At 41.9% G+C, this 17,617-nt stretch overlaps 1 protein-coding gene across 1 annotated transcript; it reads right to left on the bottom strand.

The window, feature by feature from the left end:
- Window positions 1-906: 906 nt before the first annotated feature.
- On the bottom strand, window positions 907-9,595 carry LOC117264483 (C-C chemokine receptor type 3-like). The gene is made up of 3 exons (XM_033638445.2): window positions 9,481-9,595; window positions 9,018-9,220; window positions 907-4,350 (listed from the first exon to the last, which is right to left on the bottom strand). The coding sequence occupies exons 2-3, from the start codon at window positions 9,197-9,199 to the stop codon at window positions 3,495-3,497; spliced, it is 1,038 nt and encodes a 345-aa protein (XP_033494336.1). The 5' UTR covers window positions 9,200-9,220; window positions 9,481-9,595; the 3' UTR covers window positions 907-3,494.
- Window positions 9,596-17,617: the final 8,022 nt, after the last annotated feature.

Genomic DNA, 17,617 nt, shown 5'->3' with positions numbered 1-17,617 from the left:
ATCATAACTTTCACGTTTCATATGGCTTTATTTGGTGATATTTTATGGTGTTTCTGTGTCATAAACAACATCAGCTATCATAATCACACCTGATTTCAATAAGGTACAATGTTTGAAGCCGGCTGAGTGTTGTTTGATCACTGATAGTACTGTTTTGAAGCCGAGAGACCGACTTGTCATTTGGAGCTCCGCCTGGATCTTTTCATGGAAAAAACCCTGTAGAATGGTCATACTTTGAGCAGTCTTCTTCAAATTTGTAACAAGTGTTCATTGATAGTGTGCCTACAGCCCCACAGTGTCATTTACCTGCTCAGATGAAGCCACAGACAGTTATTCATCCTGAAATACATTTTTTTTTATTTTAGTCAAAATCTTCAATTTTTTACTGACTTCAGAGGCCCATTACTCTGTCTCCGTATCACCTAGAGTGTTTCTGACACTTTCACAAGAAACTTCAGGGAGTTTTCTTTCTGGCAAGACCTCATGCATGCATGTAGTCAGAGCGGTTCAGAAGCTACAGTTGTTTTAATTTGGGTATGTCATTTTAGGCGTTTTTGCTACAAAATGGGGGTGGAGTACAAAAGCTAAAGGAGCCCTGATATTTTTTTGTGATGGGTGAACTGACCCTTTAAACTTACGACTTAAAACATTGTTAGCATTTTGTTTGTGGAAACTAACTCAAGCAGTACGTCAAGGACTCAAGCTGTTCACATGAAGATATTTTTAACTCTGTACTTAAATTCTTATTGATGTGGCAGGAAGTGGTCCAGATCAGTAACCAGGAGGTGGTGCTCTCTTCTTGACATGAACATCAGATTATTGTATTTGAACCTTTACTTCAACCCTTAACCAGTGCTAAGTGTTGCAGAACTCTAAGGGTGTGAAAAAGAGAAACGTGCAGCCTACTGACTTAAAAGATTAGATTTAATCAAACAGTGTAGATTTACATGAGCACGTGCAAGAGCAAACTCAAACAAAAAACAGCAAAACATTAAGCTTTTAACTCCCCTTTTTTGGTGCAGCCTCCTCACTGTTTTCTTTCCATGTACAATGTGCTTCAAATAAAACTTCACCAGACAAGAAATGAATCAGTATATTACATCATAATCAGCTCTTTTTAAATAGTTTAAAAAGCATTTTACAAAGGGCGTGATTCATTATAAAGTCACATTTTTAAAAGGAAATAATGTAGGAATCAATACAAGATTAAAACATTTACAAAATCTAAACAAATATAGTCACAAACAGCTGTTTGCAGGCTCAAGACCATGTGGAAAATGACTGGACAATGAGTGTGCACGCTTGAATCATTGTCTTGGAGAAGCACGCTATATATGGATGGTTGCACGAGTCTGTCTTTGTTCAACTTCTTTAATTTTGTCTTCATTATCAAAAATCTCTACTGGCAGTGCAGACTTGTAGTAGAAAACTCAAGCAGACCAAAGTGACCAATTACAGTTCGCCACATGGTATCTCTTTAGCCGCCATAGCCACGATGTGTAGTCACAGTTTTCAGGAGGTGCACATAATACAGTTGTAGGTTCAGTAACTTTACTAATGACAAACAAATCTGCATCACATCATTTATGTCTAGTGCCGACATTCACTGCCGATACAAGAAATAGTTTGCACTTAATGTAGCTTAGCAGAAGCAAGGAGTGAGAGTGTGCCCTTTTGAGGTGACAGATGGACACAAATAGCATCTCTTTCATGTGGGAGACTGGAGTTCATGTCCATATTATTCCACAAGTTAAAGGGATAGTGCATGCAAAAATGAAAATTCAGCCATTATCTACTCACCCATATGCCGAGGGAGGCTCAGATGAAGTTTTAGAGTCCTCACAACACTTGCAGAGATCCAAGGAGAGAGGGGGTAGCAACACAACTCCACCTAATGGAGGCTGACGGCACCCCAGATTAAAAGTCCAAAAACACAAAACTGAAACCACAAAATATCTCCATACTGCTCGTCCGTAGTGATCCAAGTGTCTTGAAGCCTCGACATAAAAAGCTGTTTGGAAAAACCTCATTTGAACTTTGTTTTTAGCCTCATTGTAGCCTGTAGCTCTGCAGTAGATAATGGCTGAATTTTCATTTTTGGGTGCACTATCCCTTTAATAACCGTACCCACATTGGGGTCAATCCCACGTTCCCAGGGTCTATGTCGCCAGATTCCTATGTCTCCTAATATGGAGTGCCCCAGGAATGAGTCCGAAAACATGTAAATGAGTTAGCATTTTACTAGTTTCCTCGTCTCTAAATCAAAGTGTTTTTCAATGGATTTTCTGTTAGATGTAGGTGAAGATTCTCAATCACCCAGGTCACGGTAATCTTAAGTGCTATATCGTAGGCAACTGGACTTGCTTGAGTTTCTTGAAGACGTTTCATTTCTCATCCAAGAGGCCTGAGACGTCAGCTGCCTATGATTTAGCACTTACGGTTTTTGGTTAGATGGCTTAAATAAGGTCTGTGGTTAACACAAGCTTAAGAGAGCTTCATGATTTGCTCTACGTCATAAAATACGTCATTGTGAAGCTTTTACATGTCTTGCTGACATGTGGCTAACTGAGGCTACAGAAGGTCAGGCCTTTACAGCCTTGTTGTGGCGGCGACATGAAATCATGCGACTGTGCTGTAGTTTGTTTATAGCATATCGTTTATTGTAAAGATTTTCTTGATGAAATAAACATGTAGGAGATTATATTCCGCAATAATCCAATGGAGAAAATCCATAGACTTTTATGACGAGGGAAAGAAAGCTAACATCCACACTGGCCTTCAGAAAAATGTCATCCCTGGAGCATTCAAATTACATCTTAATCTCGGTAATGGCTAGCTTTGTAGTTCATATTGCAAAGCAATGAATGGATATAGATATTTTCAAGGATTATAATACCAGTAAAGGTTATAAAATGTAGGTGAGTGATTGGGAAAGACATTGCTGAGAACATAAAATCTCCTTAATGAGTCATTTTAATAGCAGATAGAGCTGGGGATCATAGAACTCTGGGACACGACACCATGGCTGTCCTGCACAGAAATGTTGGCACGGGAATTTAAAAATTGCCACTCAGCATACAGATCTTGATTAATGTAGAGCTTCATTAATCAACCTTCTGACCAACAGAGGGCAGTATGTTAGCAAAACCTATCTGTAAATGAACGACCACAACAGAAAAGCCAAATAAGATCAAGCCTTGCAAATCACTGGAGCATCACGATTGAACATTTCCATTAGGCTTCAAAAGGCAAAACAATTTGTATTTACAGTGCAGGAGTGATGTGGTTTTCTGTAGGGAACCATCTTTCTTTGTATCTCACCTAAACGTACTTCTTTAGTCAACTTTTTTTTTTGTTCCATGACGACAAATAAAAACGTGACAGGAGCTTCAATTTGGACTGGACAACTTACAAAACGGCTTGAGAACTATGAGCAACATAGCTTACCAGAGTGTAGATATTGATTGCTACCAGTATGTTTTTAACCGAGGAAGTCAAAGCTCATTTCGTGTACTTTTTGTGGACATGTTGGTTCTGCTTTGTTGACTGACCGACACATGCTTCTTTAACTGCGGGAAACGATTCACCAGCAGCTGTCTGAAATAGTTCTGGAACTTTTTCCCAACAAATGTGTAGAAGATGGGACTGATGCAAAAGTAAATGTAGGCCATGACGCGAGTGACTTCAAGAGCATAAGCCCATTTTTTCTTTTGCTCACATCCAGTGGCTTTATCTTGCATCATCAGTGCAATGTTGTATGGCGTCCAGCATGTGAAAAACATCAGGACAATGACAAATATTAACCTTACTGTCTTGAACTTGGCAACTATCTTGGATGTCATGACAGTGATAGCGATCCTAACGTAGCAGTAGATAATAACAGCCAGAGGAAAGATCAAGAAAAGGATAAGCTGAATGTAAAATCCAGATTTTCTCAGCAGTCCCACATTAATAGACGTTAAATTTAAAGCAGGATAGTCCTGACAGTATGTCGTATTCAGAAATTTAAAAGTGGTGTGGATAATCATGGGTCTGATGCACGCCAGGCCGCTGACCAGCCACACCACAGCGCAAGAGATTACCGCATATCTTCGACCCCTCACCTGCGACGCAGTCAAGGAGTACACAACTGCAAGGTGTCGGTCGAAGGTCAAAAGAGTAAGAAAGAGGACAGAACTGTAGAAGCCCAGATAGTAGACGGTGCCGACAATCCTGCACATGGCCTCGCCGAAGCTCCAGTAGGAGAGCTGCAAGTAGACTCCCCAGAAGGGAAGGCTGCTCATGAAGATCAGGGAGGACACCACCAGGTTCAGCAGCAAGATGTTGGTCACAGTGGTCAGCTTCTCAAACCTAGGAGGGGATCATTTCAACAGTTAGGTAGAGAAGAAGACTAAATGCTGACATTTTTGACACTGATGGTTCACGCTGACTTGAGGTGGTTTCTTTATATTTTAGAAACCTGCTGAAGCTGTTGGACTGGAACCAACCAATCAATTTAAATAACCTGCACACAGCTGTATTTGGGTGACAGTGTGAGAACATCTGTACACCGCCCATTCTTAAGAGTTGGGACAAATCATGTCCTGTCAAAAAGAACCCTTAATCATACTTCCCATGGGTGAAAACTCACCAAACTTTACACAAAGGTCCAGTCTCATGCCAGATATCCTCAGCTGTAAACTCAAGTCAATAGTCCTGATGGTGGCGCTACAGCAAGCGTCTAAAGTTCAAAACTTTGAAAATTCATAACAAATCAACCAACTTTCATCAAACTGTAGCCCCAATACTGAAGAAACTTTTGTACATTTAAACCTATTAAAAATTATGAAGTTCATCACTCTGTTTTTCTTAAAAACTGTAAAACTTCTTAAACCTATCTCCTCCCACAATTTTTGCTCAATTGACATCCGACTTGCTACAGAGCATCTTCAGACTGTCCTACACAAACTATGTTTCTCTGATTTTTGATTTAAAAAAAATTGAGCCTACAGTGCATCAAAATGTTTGACTGTAAACGGTACTGTAAACATATACATGCAAATTCTTGCTCAATAAATCTTCAGTGTTCATGAAAAAAATGACAAAATTCTAGAGTCATGGTAGATGATGTGTGGCAAATTTCGGAATTTTATCTCAAAAACTGAATTTTTGACAGCATTTTGAATTTTGCTCTAATGTGAACAACTGGAGTCAATGTAAAAATGGCAATTTTAAACATCAGTTTTTCACTTATGGAGCAAATCAATCATTGTTAAAACAAATTACCAACATCTCCATGCTGTCTAGATGCAATATGTGTATTTTCAGATTTTTGTCTTAATAACTGATTTTTTTTTACAGTGGTTTGAAATCTGCTGTTCCATGCATGGACGGCTGCTAAACCTGCACGTCTGGCTTAGTCAGTTTGTGAAGCTACACATGAATTGTCACTGACTAATTAGCTCAGTGAGATAGAAATTGATTCTTAGTCTCAGAGGTTGTGAGTTCAAGCCTCAGCTGATGCAAAAGGCAGATTGTGTTGCTAAATTCCTAAATGTCTTCCAATTCTTCTGCTTGTTGCTCAGAATTGCCTAAAAATGCCCGGACCGACCCATCGCTGTGCAGCAGCTATAATCTAACTTTAAATCCCCCTCAAGAACCCTGAAGGGTGTTATAAATGTGAATTATCACTACACTACACAAAGCAAACATTTCCCGCTGCAGTGAATCACAACCTCTATTCTCAGAGGTCAATGCATCAAGGAATAATAAAGATATTGATTGAATTTAATTTCAGTATTTACCATGGTTGGAAAAACTGCACTAAAGCAGTGTTGGAAAAAAGAAAATGAGGCCAGTTTACAGTTTTCAGTTGTAATTTCTGAGCTCTGACTGGAGCCATAGAAACAGCTCTCACCCTGGCAGCGTGCAGCTGACATAGCATCTCTTCAACCCGATATAATATACTGCATTATAAACACTCCTTACAGTCCGAGGCCCGGGGACACTTTGCTGAGCTCATCTCTGACATTGTCATTTGCGTTTCCATGACCACCAAAAATTGTTTGCTCACAAAGGCAGAGAGAACAGTGGTGGAGATCAGGGTGGAGGAAGCAGAGTTGGCAGACAGTGACAGAGTGGAGGTAACTCAGGGAGCACAAAGAGAGAGGAACTTTAGCTGCTGGATAGCTACTGTACTCCTCCCTCTGTGGACACAAGCATAAGAAGCTCCTGGTATGACTCCATCTCATGCTCTCCCAGTGTGTCTTTTTTCTGACAACCTGATGACATCTCCAGTCATATCCACCTGTGCCCCAAATGGTGTAGAACTGAAGCCTGTCATTGAACTGCTCTGTACATTCTGCCTCCCAAATGTCAGAGTCGAATACAGCAAGTGGACTAAATTCTTTAAAATCTCTCTTTACATTTTTCTGGCTGAAGGAGTTAAAAATCATTTGTATGTGAAGGTAATTTTACAAACTGATATTTTGTCTACTCATTTAATAGGGTAGTTAAACTATGCTCCTAAAATACGGCTTCAATTGCATTAAAAAAACAGAATTATAGGAACACTCCAGACGTGAAGACATCAAGGATGTGTGAATCAAGTGTCAAAGTACAATCCTTAAGATTTGCATTTGTGTATTTACATTCTGTTATTTTATTTAACCTTAATTTAAACATGTAATCTCATTAAGACATGGACTCTCAAGAGAGACCTGGTTTTTAACTCTCTTTACAGTTGTTTTCATTGTTAGTGGCGGGGTCCGCCATCTCCGCGTTGGCTCTGTACTGTCATTGTGTTTGTGATTTGATTTCTTTGATATCAGCCTCACTGTGTACTATCTCACAACTATGTCAGAGCTGAATTAAGTTGTTGCTAACAGGAACCGAACACTTCCCACTGCTGCTGCTGCTCCACATGGCAAAACATAGGGTGGCTTTTAATTTGAAGACGCCTGTATTTGTCCACAAGGTTTGTGCTGACTGCAATCAAAAATGCGCCTTCAAAACATTTGACATTCTTCAGTGGATCTGTGTTGACCTTTGCAAGGGAGTGATGCAACCAGAAGAGGGAAGAGCAAAGCACAGTGAGCTAATAAACATAAATGAACAATTCGTTTCGACTGATTCTTTTGCAGGTTCAATTTGTACCAGGTTTGCACTGGCCTCCAGGAAATAGTCACACTCCGCTGCTCGTACTCCACAGTTGGAGTTGCTAGATTTGTTCATGGAGTCAAACAGTAGACTCGGTGCCTGTTAGCCTGTTAGCCTGTAGATATTATGCCTGCTCCATAAAATTTTGTTCATACCGGGGCAACATTAAACTCAAACTACCCAGTATACTAGCCCTTTACCGCATAGCGGTCACTACAGTGGACAGCTATTTAAAAAGTCATTTTTGTGTAAAGCCACTACAGTGGACCCCTTTGCATCAGGCTACCGTATCACTTTGTGTGGCTGCTCTGTAAACACGTAACTCTTTTGATGCTGTATTTTTGACAAAGTAACTGCAGAAGAGGTGTTTCCTGTAGCATTACACAGCACTTATCTACAGTAACCACAAGTGCTGCATTATCAACCACGACTGAGATGTTACGCCTTACAAGCTTGAAGCGGCTCGTCACAAAACTCAGGGTGTTTGAATTTTTCTGGACACAGTTCTCAACATAGCTAGCAGCTAACTGTACTAACTCCTGAAACAGTGCTAAATTACGGTAACAGTGCTGACAGAGCTAAAGTTGTTAACAAGGGGGGAACCAGAGGGTAGTGATGGCCAAATGAAGCCTCATGAAGCATTTTCTTTATTTTCTGAGCCCACTAGATGGCGCTCATGGTTTAAAGAGAGAGGCTCAAAGAATGGCAATTCAGCGTGCTTTCAACCTTTTGTTGTACAAAAAGCGCCATCTAGTGGGCTCAGAAAATACTTCACTTGGCCATCACTACCAGAGGGCGGGTGCTTTACTTTTGAGACAATAACATCCCGATATCATTGGTAACCGCCGTATGAGCACAGTACAAAGCGGCAGCGATGAGGTGGCCAGTGGAAAACACACATGCATTAACATGGAAGGACACCATAACTCCACTAGATATATTTACATGGCAAATAGTAAATTTTTTGCTACGTAAATGCCCTGAATGTCACACACACAACCTTTAATTAGTACCTAGTAATGTATATATATTGTACTGTAATTCCCAAGTTATAGTAAATGTGTGTACTTTAGAACGGTGGTGTCCAACTGGTGGGTCACGGTCCAAAAGTGGGACACTGGCCCATTCTGAATGAACCACAAGTGACTTGTGAATGTGTCAAGATTGTAAAATACACATTTTATTTTTCTGCCTTTCTGAACACACCGAGTGTGTTCTCGGTGTTTTCATGTAGACTTAAGCCTACTTTACACTACATGGTTCAAGTGACCCAATACCGATTTTTTCCTCTCAAGTGGCACAGATCGGATCTGTAACATGAACGTGTAAACAGGAAACAAACACATGATATCGGATATTGTCAGATCAGATTCAGGCCTCCTTCATATGTGGAAATATATCAGATATGAATCAGATATCTGCCAATCGGTCTGTAATCTAAACAGACAGATCGGATATTTCCTGGCAATCCACGTCTGCAGCTGCACGGACATTTCCACCGCTCTGTGTAGGCTAAGTTACCTTTTAAATTATGTGGAGCAGCAACAGCTTTCCAGGTGATTTATTCTTTAACGATTAACTTCAAATATTTAAAGTTAGTCCTTAAAATTGCTTTCAGTAATGTAAATATTTCCAGGCGCGCAGTAATGACACTGTAGCAAATCCCGTGGGATATTTACACAGTGGTCAAGAGTGCTGGACTGAAGTGGTGAAAAAAAAAAATGGAAGTTCTGTTTTGCCTCCATGTCTCTGTTAAAAATAAGGTGAATAGAACATGTAAACAGCAGTCAGGAAAAATTGGATATAGGCAACAAATCGGAATTGGGCATCAAGACATGGTAGTGTAAAGGCAGCCTTAGAGTTTTTGTTGGTCCACTCACCGATGGATGATGACCAGGACCAGCCCATTGCCACAGACACTGAGGACAAACATAAAGTAGTAGAGGATGGATAGCTGGGCTCCGAGATAGTTGACATTGTTCAAATTACATGGTGAGACGTGGGGCTCCTCATAGCTGGATGTTTCGTAGTCGTAATCATATGTTGTAGTTTCAGCAGCCATCTTAAATATCAGGAGGACAATCTGCCAGAAACAACAAAGTAGTGTCAAACATAACATTTACAACATGATGCAGTGTGCATGAATTTGAAAAGATAAATGATCAATCCTTTAGAAAAGCTTTAAGGTGTATGAACTATAAAATTCTGCATGTGAGCCTCTGTAAGACATGCAAATAAGCAGAGCTACAAAACATTGCCTTTAACTGAGAATCTCAGAGGAGCACAGGAAATAAAAGCAGATGTTTGTGGGAATGAGGATCATGCTAAGCTGAGCTGACTTACCGCCTAGCCAGCAGAGACGCTTCTGCTTGTTGTCTGACTCTGAAGGCCAGAGCTGTCTGACTCACAGTGAGTTCAAGTCACTCCATGATAAGTCAGCCAGCTGAGGAAGTACCACAGAAGTATGTGTGTGAGTGTGTGTAAGGGGGAGGGATTGGCTGTAAGCGCAGCATACTGTATCAACACACCATAGAGCCACAGTCTCCTCCCCGGACTGCTTTGTCTGTCTTCACACAGATGGAGCAAGTGCATCTGTTTGAAACACATGTTAATGTCAAATCATATGCACCCAACTGAAATGACAATCTTGATGTTGAAACATCAGCACCACTAAGTAGCAAATTTCTGCAGAGGACCACAAGCTAACTTATTATGTGTGTTTGATAAAGACCAGTCAACGGCTCCCAGACAAGGTTGTGACTTTTGGAGTGCTAAAGAGACTCCTACTAAAAGCTCTCATGCACCTGGAATTAGTTTCATATTTATATGTTATCTCTCCCTGCATGACTCAGAAGGAAAGGTCAGAAATTATCTCTGTCCATTTAATTTGTCATCCTGACTTCTCTTCTTGCACTTTGCCTCATCAGTGTGTTCAGACCCCTCAAGAAAAAGCAAGGGTCTGTGTTGGTAGGAGTGTGACACTTCAGGTACTCGTGTGGTGATGGAATACAACCCAGGAAGTCTAGTTTGAGTAATATTCCTATGACCTTTGAGGCCAAATACTGCACAGCTGTTTATAATACTCTTCTGCTTGCTGCTGGATGATTTTGCATTTGGCTGCTACAAATGTTGTTAAGGGTCAATTTGCCAGAGAACTTACACTGACTACTGCAGCACTCCCAACTCATCAAATAATAACACTTGGGTATTGGCCATCGCCTTCAGATACCGACACACAGAGGCACCCTTAGCATTGGTTTGAGACGCTCCGGACAGGGTCATTTTTTGACAACTAGTGTGGTATAAAGAGCGTAAAAGTCCACTTGTGGTGGACGGGTCAAAGAAACTTTTCACCAGGAGATCGATGTCCATGTCCTGTGTGAAACCAAGAATCAACCGAGTGACTTTAACAACTGCGTAGCATAATATGCTAGTCTAGCATACCACACTAGGGATGTTTGCTTCATTTTGCTAGGAACAAACATACTTCCTTTACACCAAACCATGTTGCAGGTCATCACCTGGGTCCTTTCAGGTCCTGAGTTGGGTTTTGACTTGAGATTTGCAGGTCACCACCTGTGTCCTTTTTGGACCTGACTCGAGACTTGCAGATGTTTTTTTTCTTGACTTAACCGTGTGCTTTTGTTGCCTGAAGCAAAGAAAGTAAATCTAAAACCAAAGTTAAAATATATTGGAATTTTATTTTGAAAAGCCACTGTATGCACTTAACAATAGTGATGGCCAAATGAAGCCTCATGAAGCAGTTTCTTTATTCTATGAGCCCACTAGATGGCGCTTTTTGTTCAACAAAAGGATGAAAGCTATTCTTTGAGCCTCTCTCTTTAAACCATGAGTGCCATCTAGTGGGCTCAGAAAATAAAGAAAATGCTTCATTACTACTTAACAAGTGGAAACTTTACATGTCCTGTGAAAACTGAAGTTCACTAACAACCCTAAACTGATGTAATATCCCAGAGCGTTAAAAACTAACGCTGGAGGGGTACGCAGTGCGTCATAGTTTGACTCGAAGGGCCACTGACAGACGACGAATCCAAATGTCCGCACTTCATCAAACTTGCAGACTTTGTGGGTGCGTTCCCAGGAAGTCTGGGAGTGCTTAGGGCTGTCAAAATCCACAACCAGTCCACAAGGGGCCTAAAGTGGACTTCCTGCAGACTTCCAGAGGGTCTGCTTGGGTTGCAGACTTCATTGATTTAATTGTCCAGTGCATCGCAATACGTGGAAGTTTTTTTTTTTTTCAATAGCTGACTAAAAAAACAAATTGTATGTGTATGTTAAAGCTGCTACAAGGAACTTTTAACTGGATATGCAAAAGTCTCTGGTTTCTGCTGATGTCTGTGCGTGACCTACAACAGCAAATGAGACCATCGGTGTGAAGATAAGCTATTTCTATATAGTGTATATCCATACCTTTAGGAAACTGTCTCCGGGTCCGCCCCAGGTCGCTTCCAGGACGAAACGATTTACGGCACTCAGACGGCACACGTCATCTTACCTAGCTGCTTACATTTATAGTGACTCTTATAAATAGTCGCTATTCCTCCTCCTCGACCCGACGTCCGCGGGGAGTTAAAATAGCAGCAATCATTGGGTAAAAGTTCTGTGAAAGCACTGGACTCACCAACAGTCAGCCACGTCTCAGTCACACAGAGAAAATCCAATCCTCAGGAAGTCAGGAAATCCTTCAGGATAAACGTTTTGTTTGCTAGCGAGCTAGCATTTACCAGCCCAATCCTGGCAGGAGCCGGCGGGTCCACGGCATTAGCTGTCCGGGGAGCCACACACAGAGTCCGCAGGATGTGCAGATTCACCCTGCGCCAGCGGGGACGAGGAGAGCAGGAACACCTCATCCGGGCCGATGACAGGTACCAGCCAGGCGCCAACAGGGTCCAGCGAGTGCAGAGAAATAAAGAGGCGAGGCACCGCTCCATACTCAGTCCAAGAAGCCGTGGAAGTGCTCGCCAAACAGGCCTTCAGCCTTACCAGCTGACCGCTGCATTTACCCCTGGTGGCGCTTACGCCGGAGAGGTGGAGCTGGGGCGCGGCAGAGGTGAGCTGGGATCCCCGATAGGAGCGGGGGCAAAGTTTTCCCGTCTTGTTGTTTCATTCATCCCCAAAACAAACACATGCGCGAGCCAGGTAAGCGTCTTTACGACAATACGTGCTAGAGCTCATGGGAAATGTAGGCTTCATTCCAGCAAAACACTACCGCTTTTGTCCACAGGGTCGCCAAAATCAACTCAAAATGAAAGTTCCTTGTAGGGGCTTTAAACAGTTACTGTATACTATTAAAACAGTACTTGAATCGGGTCTGCCAAAAATAATATTCAACAATATCATGATACAGAAATATGTAGAAACATGGGCTGTAGAGGGGAATCAAAATGCATTGTGTTACTGCAGCCTATCCTATAGGTTGCTCAGTGTAATGCCAAATGTAAAGGCTAGAAAAGTGGTCAAAACACAACAAAAGAAGATCCTCTGATGGGACTCATAGGCCTGAAGTCCGCGAGGGCTCAGGTCGCATTTCCAGAGGGTGGACAATTGGATTCAGCCTGAGAATGTATATCTGTCTATAACACCGCCTCAACCTTCAACCCCTTTTTGTATATCTTGTGCTACATTTACTTTTGTGGTGTTCTCATCTAATATGGTTTATTCTTCATGTTGCATAAATGTAAAATAGAGGTTTGAGGTTTGAAACAAAATTTTGCAAGCTGTCAGCAGGATATTCATCATTCCCTCAAAACACCCACTTCAGTAAGTGTGTCACCCACAGTGACATAACAACATGCATGTTGCAATGTTTCCAGGGTATTTGCTTAGCCAGTTCGGTTTTGCCACTGTGATATGATTTTGGGTAGCTGTATCATGCCCACATCTTAACTGAATGGTGCAACATAAGCTTGGGTATGATGGTAGATAATATCCTTTAGTTTCACTCATTCACTGGCTCACATCCAGACTTTACTGTTCACACATTGCAGTTGCCATAGCAGTTACTGTAAGAAATTAGACATACAGCATACTGCTGTGAAATGTGCTGATGATTCAGTCATTGTCAGCATATACAAGGGAGGTGAGGGAGTTTGTGATCCTACGTGGATGAATGAATCCTTTTTTTTTTAATAGATTGCAAGACACGGTTGTTGACTCAAGAAAGTCAGAACGAAACCTGACAGTGTAAGATGGAAATTGCAGATGTCAACACAACAAAGCCATGAATGGCACCTACAGTAAAGTGACTGAACAGATTCCATTCAAACTACTTTCTCTTTTGTACTGACGTCAATAAGTCCTCAAACCAGGCTGCACATCAGTGCAGTGGTTAGCACTGTATTCCTGAAGGAGGTCACAGAGGTAAGTGGGGGCTAGATTGTGGAGAGCTTTGTAGGTGAGGAGAAGGTTGTTGTAGTGGTTGTACAGGGAGCCAGTGAAGTCGGATGAGAACAGGGGTGATGTGGTCAGATGATTTGGTGCAGGTGGTGATCCGGGCGGCCGAGTTCTGAATGATTTGCTGTCTGTTGATGAGTTTGGTGGGGAGGCTGGTGAGGAGGGCGTTGCAGTAGTCGATGCAGGATGTGAAAAATGAGTGAACCAGGATTTTGGTGCTGGATTGGGACAGTGATGGGCGGAGTCTGGAGATGTTGTGGAGGTGGAAGAATGCAGTCCGGGTGATATTTTGAATATGAGGTGCAAATGAGAGGGTGCTGTCCAGAATGGCGCCGAGGCTCTTGACTTGGGAGGAGATGGGTACAGGGAATCCGTCGATGATGATGGGTGGAGCTGGGGTGTGTTGTGACATGGTAAGGGTGGATTTGGAGCCGATGAGCAGGGCCTCAGTTTTATTGCCGTTTAGCATCAGGAAGTTCCTGCTCATTCATCTCCGGATGTCTGGTGGTGGTGGATTGGTGGTGAGGGAGGTGGGAGGGATGGCAGTGGTGGGTTTGGAGGAGATGTAGACCTGTGTGTCATCAGCGTAGCAGTGAAAATGGACCCCATGGTGACGGGGGATTGTGCCCAGGGGAGGAGGTAGATGATGAAGAGAAGTGGACCCAAGACTGACCCCTGGGGGACACCCAATGAAACACCCGAACACCCAGACTTGTGGTTCCTTAGATAGATAGATAGATAGATAGATAGACAGATAGATAGATAGATAGATAGATAGATAGATAGATAGATATTCCAACAGTCCCATATTCTCTGCTCTTGTCCATCAAGGTGATGGAGAAAGACCGAGCTAAGATCCTGTGGGACTTCCAGATCCAGACTGACAAACTGGTGATGGCTAACCAAGACAGTGGTGATAGATGTAGCAATCCTGAGTGACAGCAACATCAGGAAGTTACTGTAAATTCTAGGGAACTTCCTTAGAAAGACAAACACAGCCAAGAGTTGAAAAACAATTACACACAGACTGTGACAAAAAACATACAAAAATAAGTATAATTGACAATACAAAGCATTAACATCATATATTTGAAGCCAAACTGAGATTTAAATTCACTTCTGTGTAGGGAAAACTAATAAAACTACAGCTATTGTGCATAATTTTTACGTTTTTCAAAAAGAATAAAACTATTTTGTGGAGGTGGTGGGAGAGAGGAGAATGATGGCTAAACTTTAATTCCTGATGGATAACATGTTCCACCCCATGCAGGACACTCTGACAGCACTGGGCAGCTCCTTCAGTGTGCGAAGGAGAGATACTTCCTGCTGCTGTCAGGCTTTATAACCAACGCTGCTCCCAGTAGTCTACATCAACCAAACTGACAGTCTTCACTCATGTGCAATATCAATATTACTATGTGCAGTGATGTGAATACAGCCATCCAGTCTGTCTACTTCTATTTCGTATGTTTACCATTAACTTATTTATTGTATATTGCTTTTTGTTTTTACTGATGCTTCTTCTTTTCACACTGTCCGCACTGTCTGCTGCAGTAACACTGCACATTTCCCCACTGTGGGACTAATAAAGGATTATCTTATCTTTGCGGGGACAGTGTTCAAGCCTGGCACACACTAAAGCATTTTCAAGTCTTAACTGATTTTAAAACAGTAGGGGACCACAGACGTTATAAAAGATTTAACCAACTTTTAATATTTTAATCGTAAGAACGCACAAAACAGACGGGTATCTCACAGAAACTTCAGAGATCAAACAGCACTTTAGAAAAAAAGGAGAAAGACAAAAAAACATGGAGGTGGTCTGTCGTCATCAGCTGGTTGTTCTTGTGTGTGCGGTGTTTTGCCATGCCAACTCATTCTCACTCCGGCCTCGTCACAAATCGATGTTTGGTCATTGACTTTCCACGTCAACCCTGGGTGCGTTGGTTGTTGATGTTCTGGGACACCGTGTCAAGTTCTCTTCTTTAAAGATATACTTATATTACAGTCTCTTTCAAAAAAAAGTGTACTACATCTGTACAACACAACATTTGATGTTTTTTTTCCTTCAACAACACACATGGTTGGGTTTAGGCAACAAAAGCACATGTTTAGGTTTTGGAAAAAGAACAGGGTTTGGCTTTGATTATCGGACCTATCCACCACCCTTCCTGCCTGCCCCTTTTGCTGCCTTAACTTTCGTCCTTGTTCCGCCGCATTTCCGCCTGATGTCCGGTAAACTAGAATGACGCTTATCATGCCGACGTTCAAGGACACCTTTTTTCATTAGTTTCTGATGCCGCAAATCACTGCCCAAGTGCCAGATTTCGACAACTTAGGAGTGAGACCAGGCTCACCATACCTACGCCATAGGCTTTGCATCAATGCAGAACCTACATAACTTTGGTTTCCTATACCAAACCAACGTAACTTTAAGTTAAGTACAAACGAAATGAAAACACCTAACCATGATTCTTTTTCTAAACCTTACCAACGTAACTTCATTTTCCTTAACCTGACCGATGTAACTTTACGTTACGTACATAACATGTAAATGCCTGACCATGATTCTTTTCCTAAACCTAACCTATGTAACCTACATTTCAAATAAAGACTGAATAAAGCCCTCTTGTGTGTGTAGGGTGTATCTGCTTATTTACTATTAACCTAACACCCAACCATGATTCTTTTCCTAAACCTTACCAATGTAACTTTACTTTCCCAAACCTAATGTACGTAACTTAAGTCTTCTTGCCAAAACCTAACCTGCACAACTTTACTTGCCTAAACCCATTCTCGGAACCCATCGGCTGTATTCGGCGTCTGACTTCCGGCAGACGGCGATACAGCCTCTGGGGGCAGACCCCCGATTTTTTGGCATTCCGGTTTGATTTGGGCAGAGGAGGTGAATTTCCATTTCCGACTTCTGTTTATATATAAGTAAATATGCTGAACCATTGCGATGGATTCAGAGTTTGCAGTGACGCCAATTATGTTCCGCCTCGTTAGTTCACCGCACGGACCGTTTAACCTGGCAACAACTGCAGCAGGCTCAAACGTGATTGGTCAATATCACGCGGACTACAGACAGCCTACAACCGGAAACCAGGGCTCTTCTGCTCTTCTTCCGGAGGCAAGATCTCCGGGGTTTGCCTACAGACTCTACATTCACTAAATGTAGAGTCTGTATATAGAGACTAGCCTAAACCTAACCTATGTAACTTTATGTTAATTACATAACATGAAAACACCCGATTACACCTAATCTTTACGTTAAGTACATAAAGTGACAGCGTCTTTAATGGGGCACTAATTTGTTAGATATCATATAAAGCATTGTATGAGTTTTGTATTGCATTGTTTAAAGAGAGAGGCTCAAAGAATGGCAATTCAGTGTGCTTTCAACCTTTTGTTGAACATAAAGCGCCATCTAGTGGGCTCATAAAATAAAGAAAATGCTTCATGAGGCTTCATTTGGCCATCACTGTCAGCATGGGTTGTACCTCGCTCAGACGTGCAGTTTATGGCTGTGGGATTTATCGTCTTGCTCCTCTTACCACTGTAGGTCTTGGTTGTGGCAATAACAACCTCAGCCACATGACCTTTCTGACTTTGCATATAACAGAGATGCATCTGTACCATTCTGGACTTCTGTGAGGAAAGCCTGAATAAACTGTGTTTTAACAGTTATTGCATAATACATCACATCATAATACAAATCGGTGTCCTGTTGCTTTATCAAGAGCACCCAAGGGGATTTTTGGCAACAGTTTCTTGTGAGGACATCATAAATGCATTTTGACCTTCCATCTCTCAAGAGATGAGATGAGAGCACACGCCGAGGCTCCGACATTATCGACCTAGCATGATCCAGCTAATGGGGTGGCCTCAGGGAGACAATAGTTAATGTAATTTCTGCAAAAGTAGATCTCTTATAATCGGGTGTAATTGTGCCTCAGCAGTGAAGCTCGAAAATGATCTGAGGAAAATGTGTCTGTGATGCTATCCCAAGATTTTTTTTGGTCAAAAACAGCAGCATGATAATGATTTGTCCCAACAGAGGGTA

The sequence above is a fragment of the Epinephelus lanceolatus genome, chromosome 20, assembly GCF_041903045.1.
Source record: "Epinephelus lanceolatus isolate andai-2023 chromosome 20, ASM4190304v1, whole genome shotgun sequence".
In the NCBI taxonomy this organism is placed as follows: Eukaryota; Metazoa; Chordata; class Actinopteri; order Perciformes; family Serranidae; genus Epinephelus; species Epinephelus lanceolatus.
This window is presented reverse-complemented; position numbering and strand designations above follow the sequence as displayed.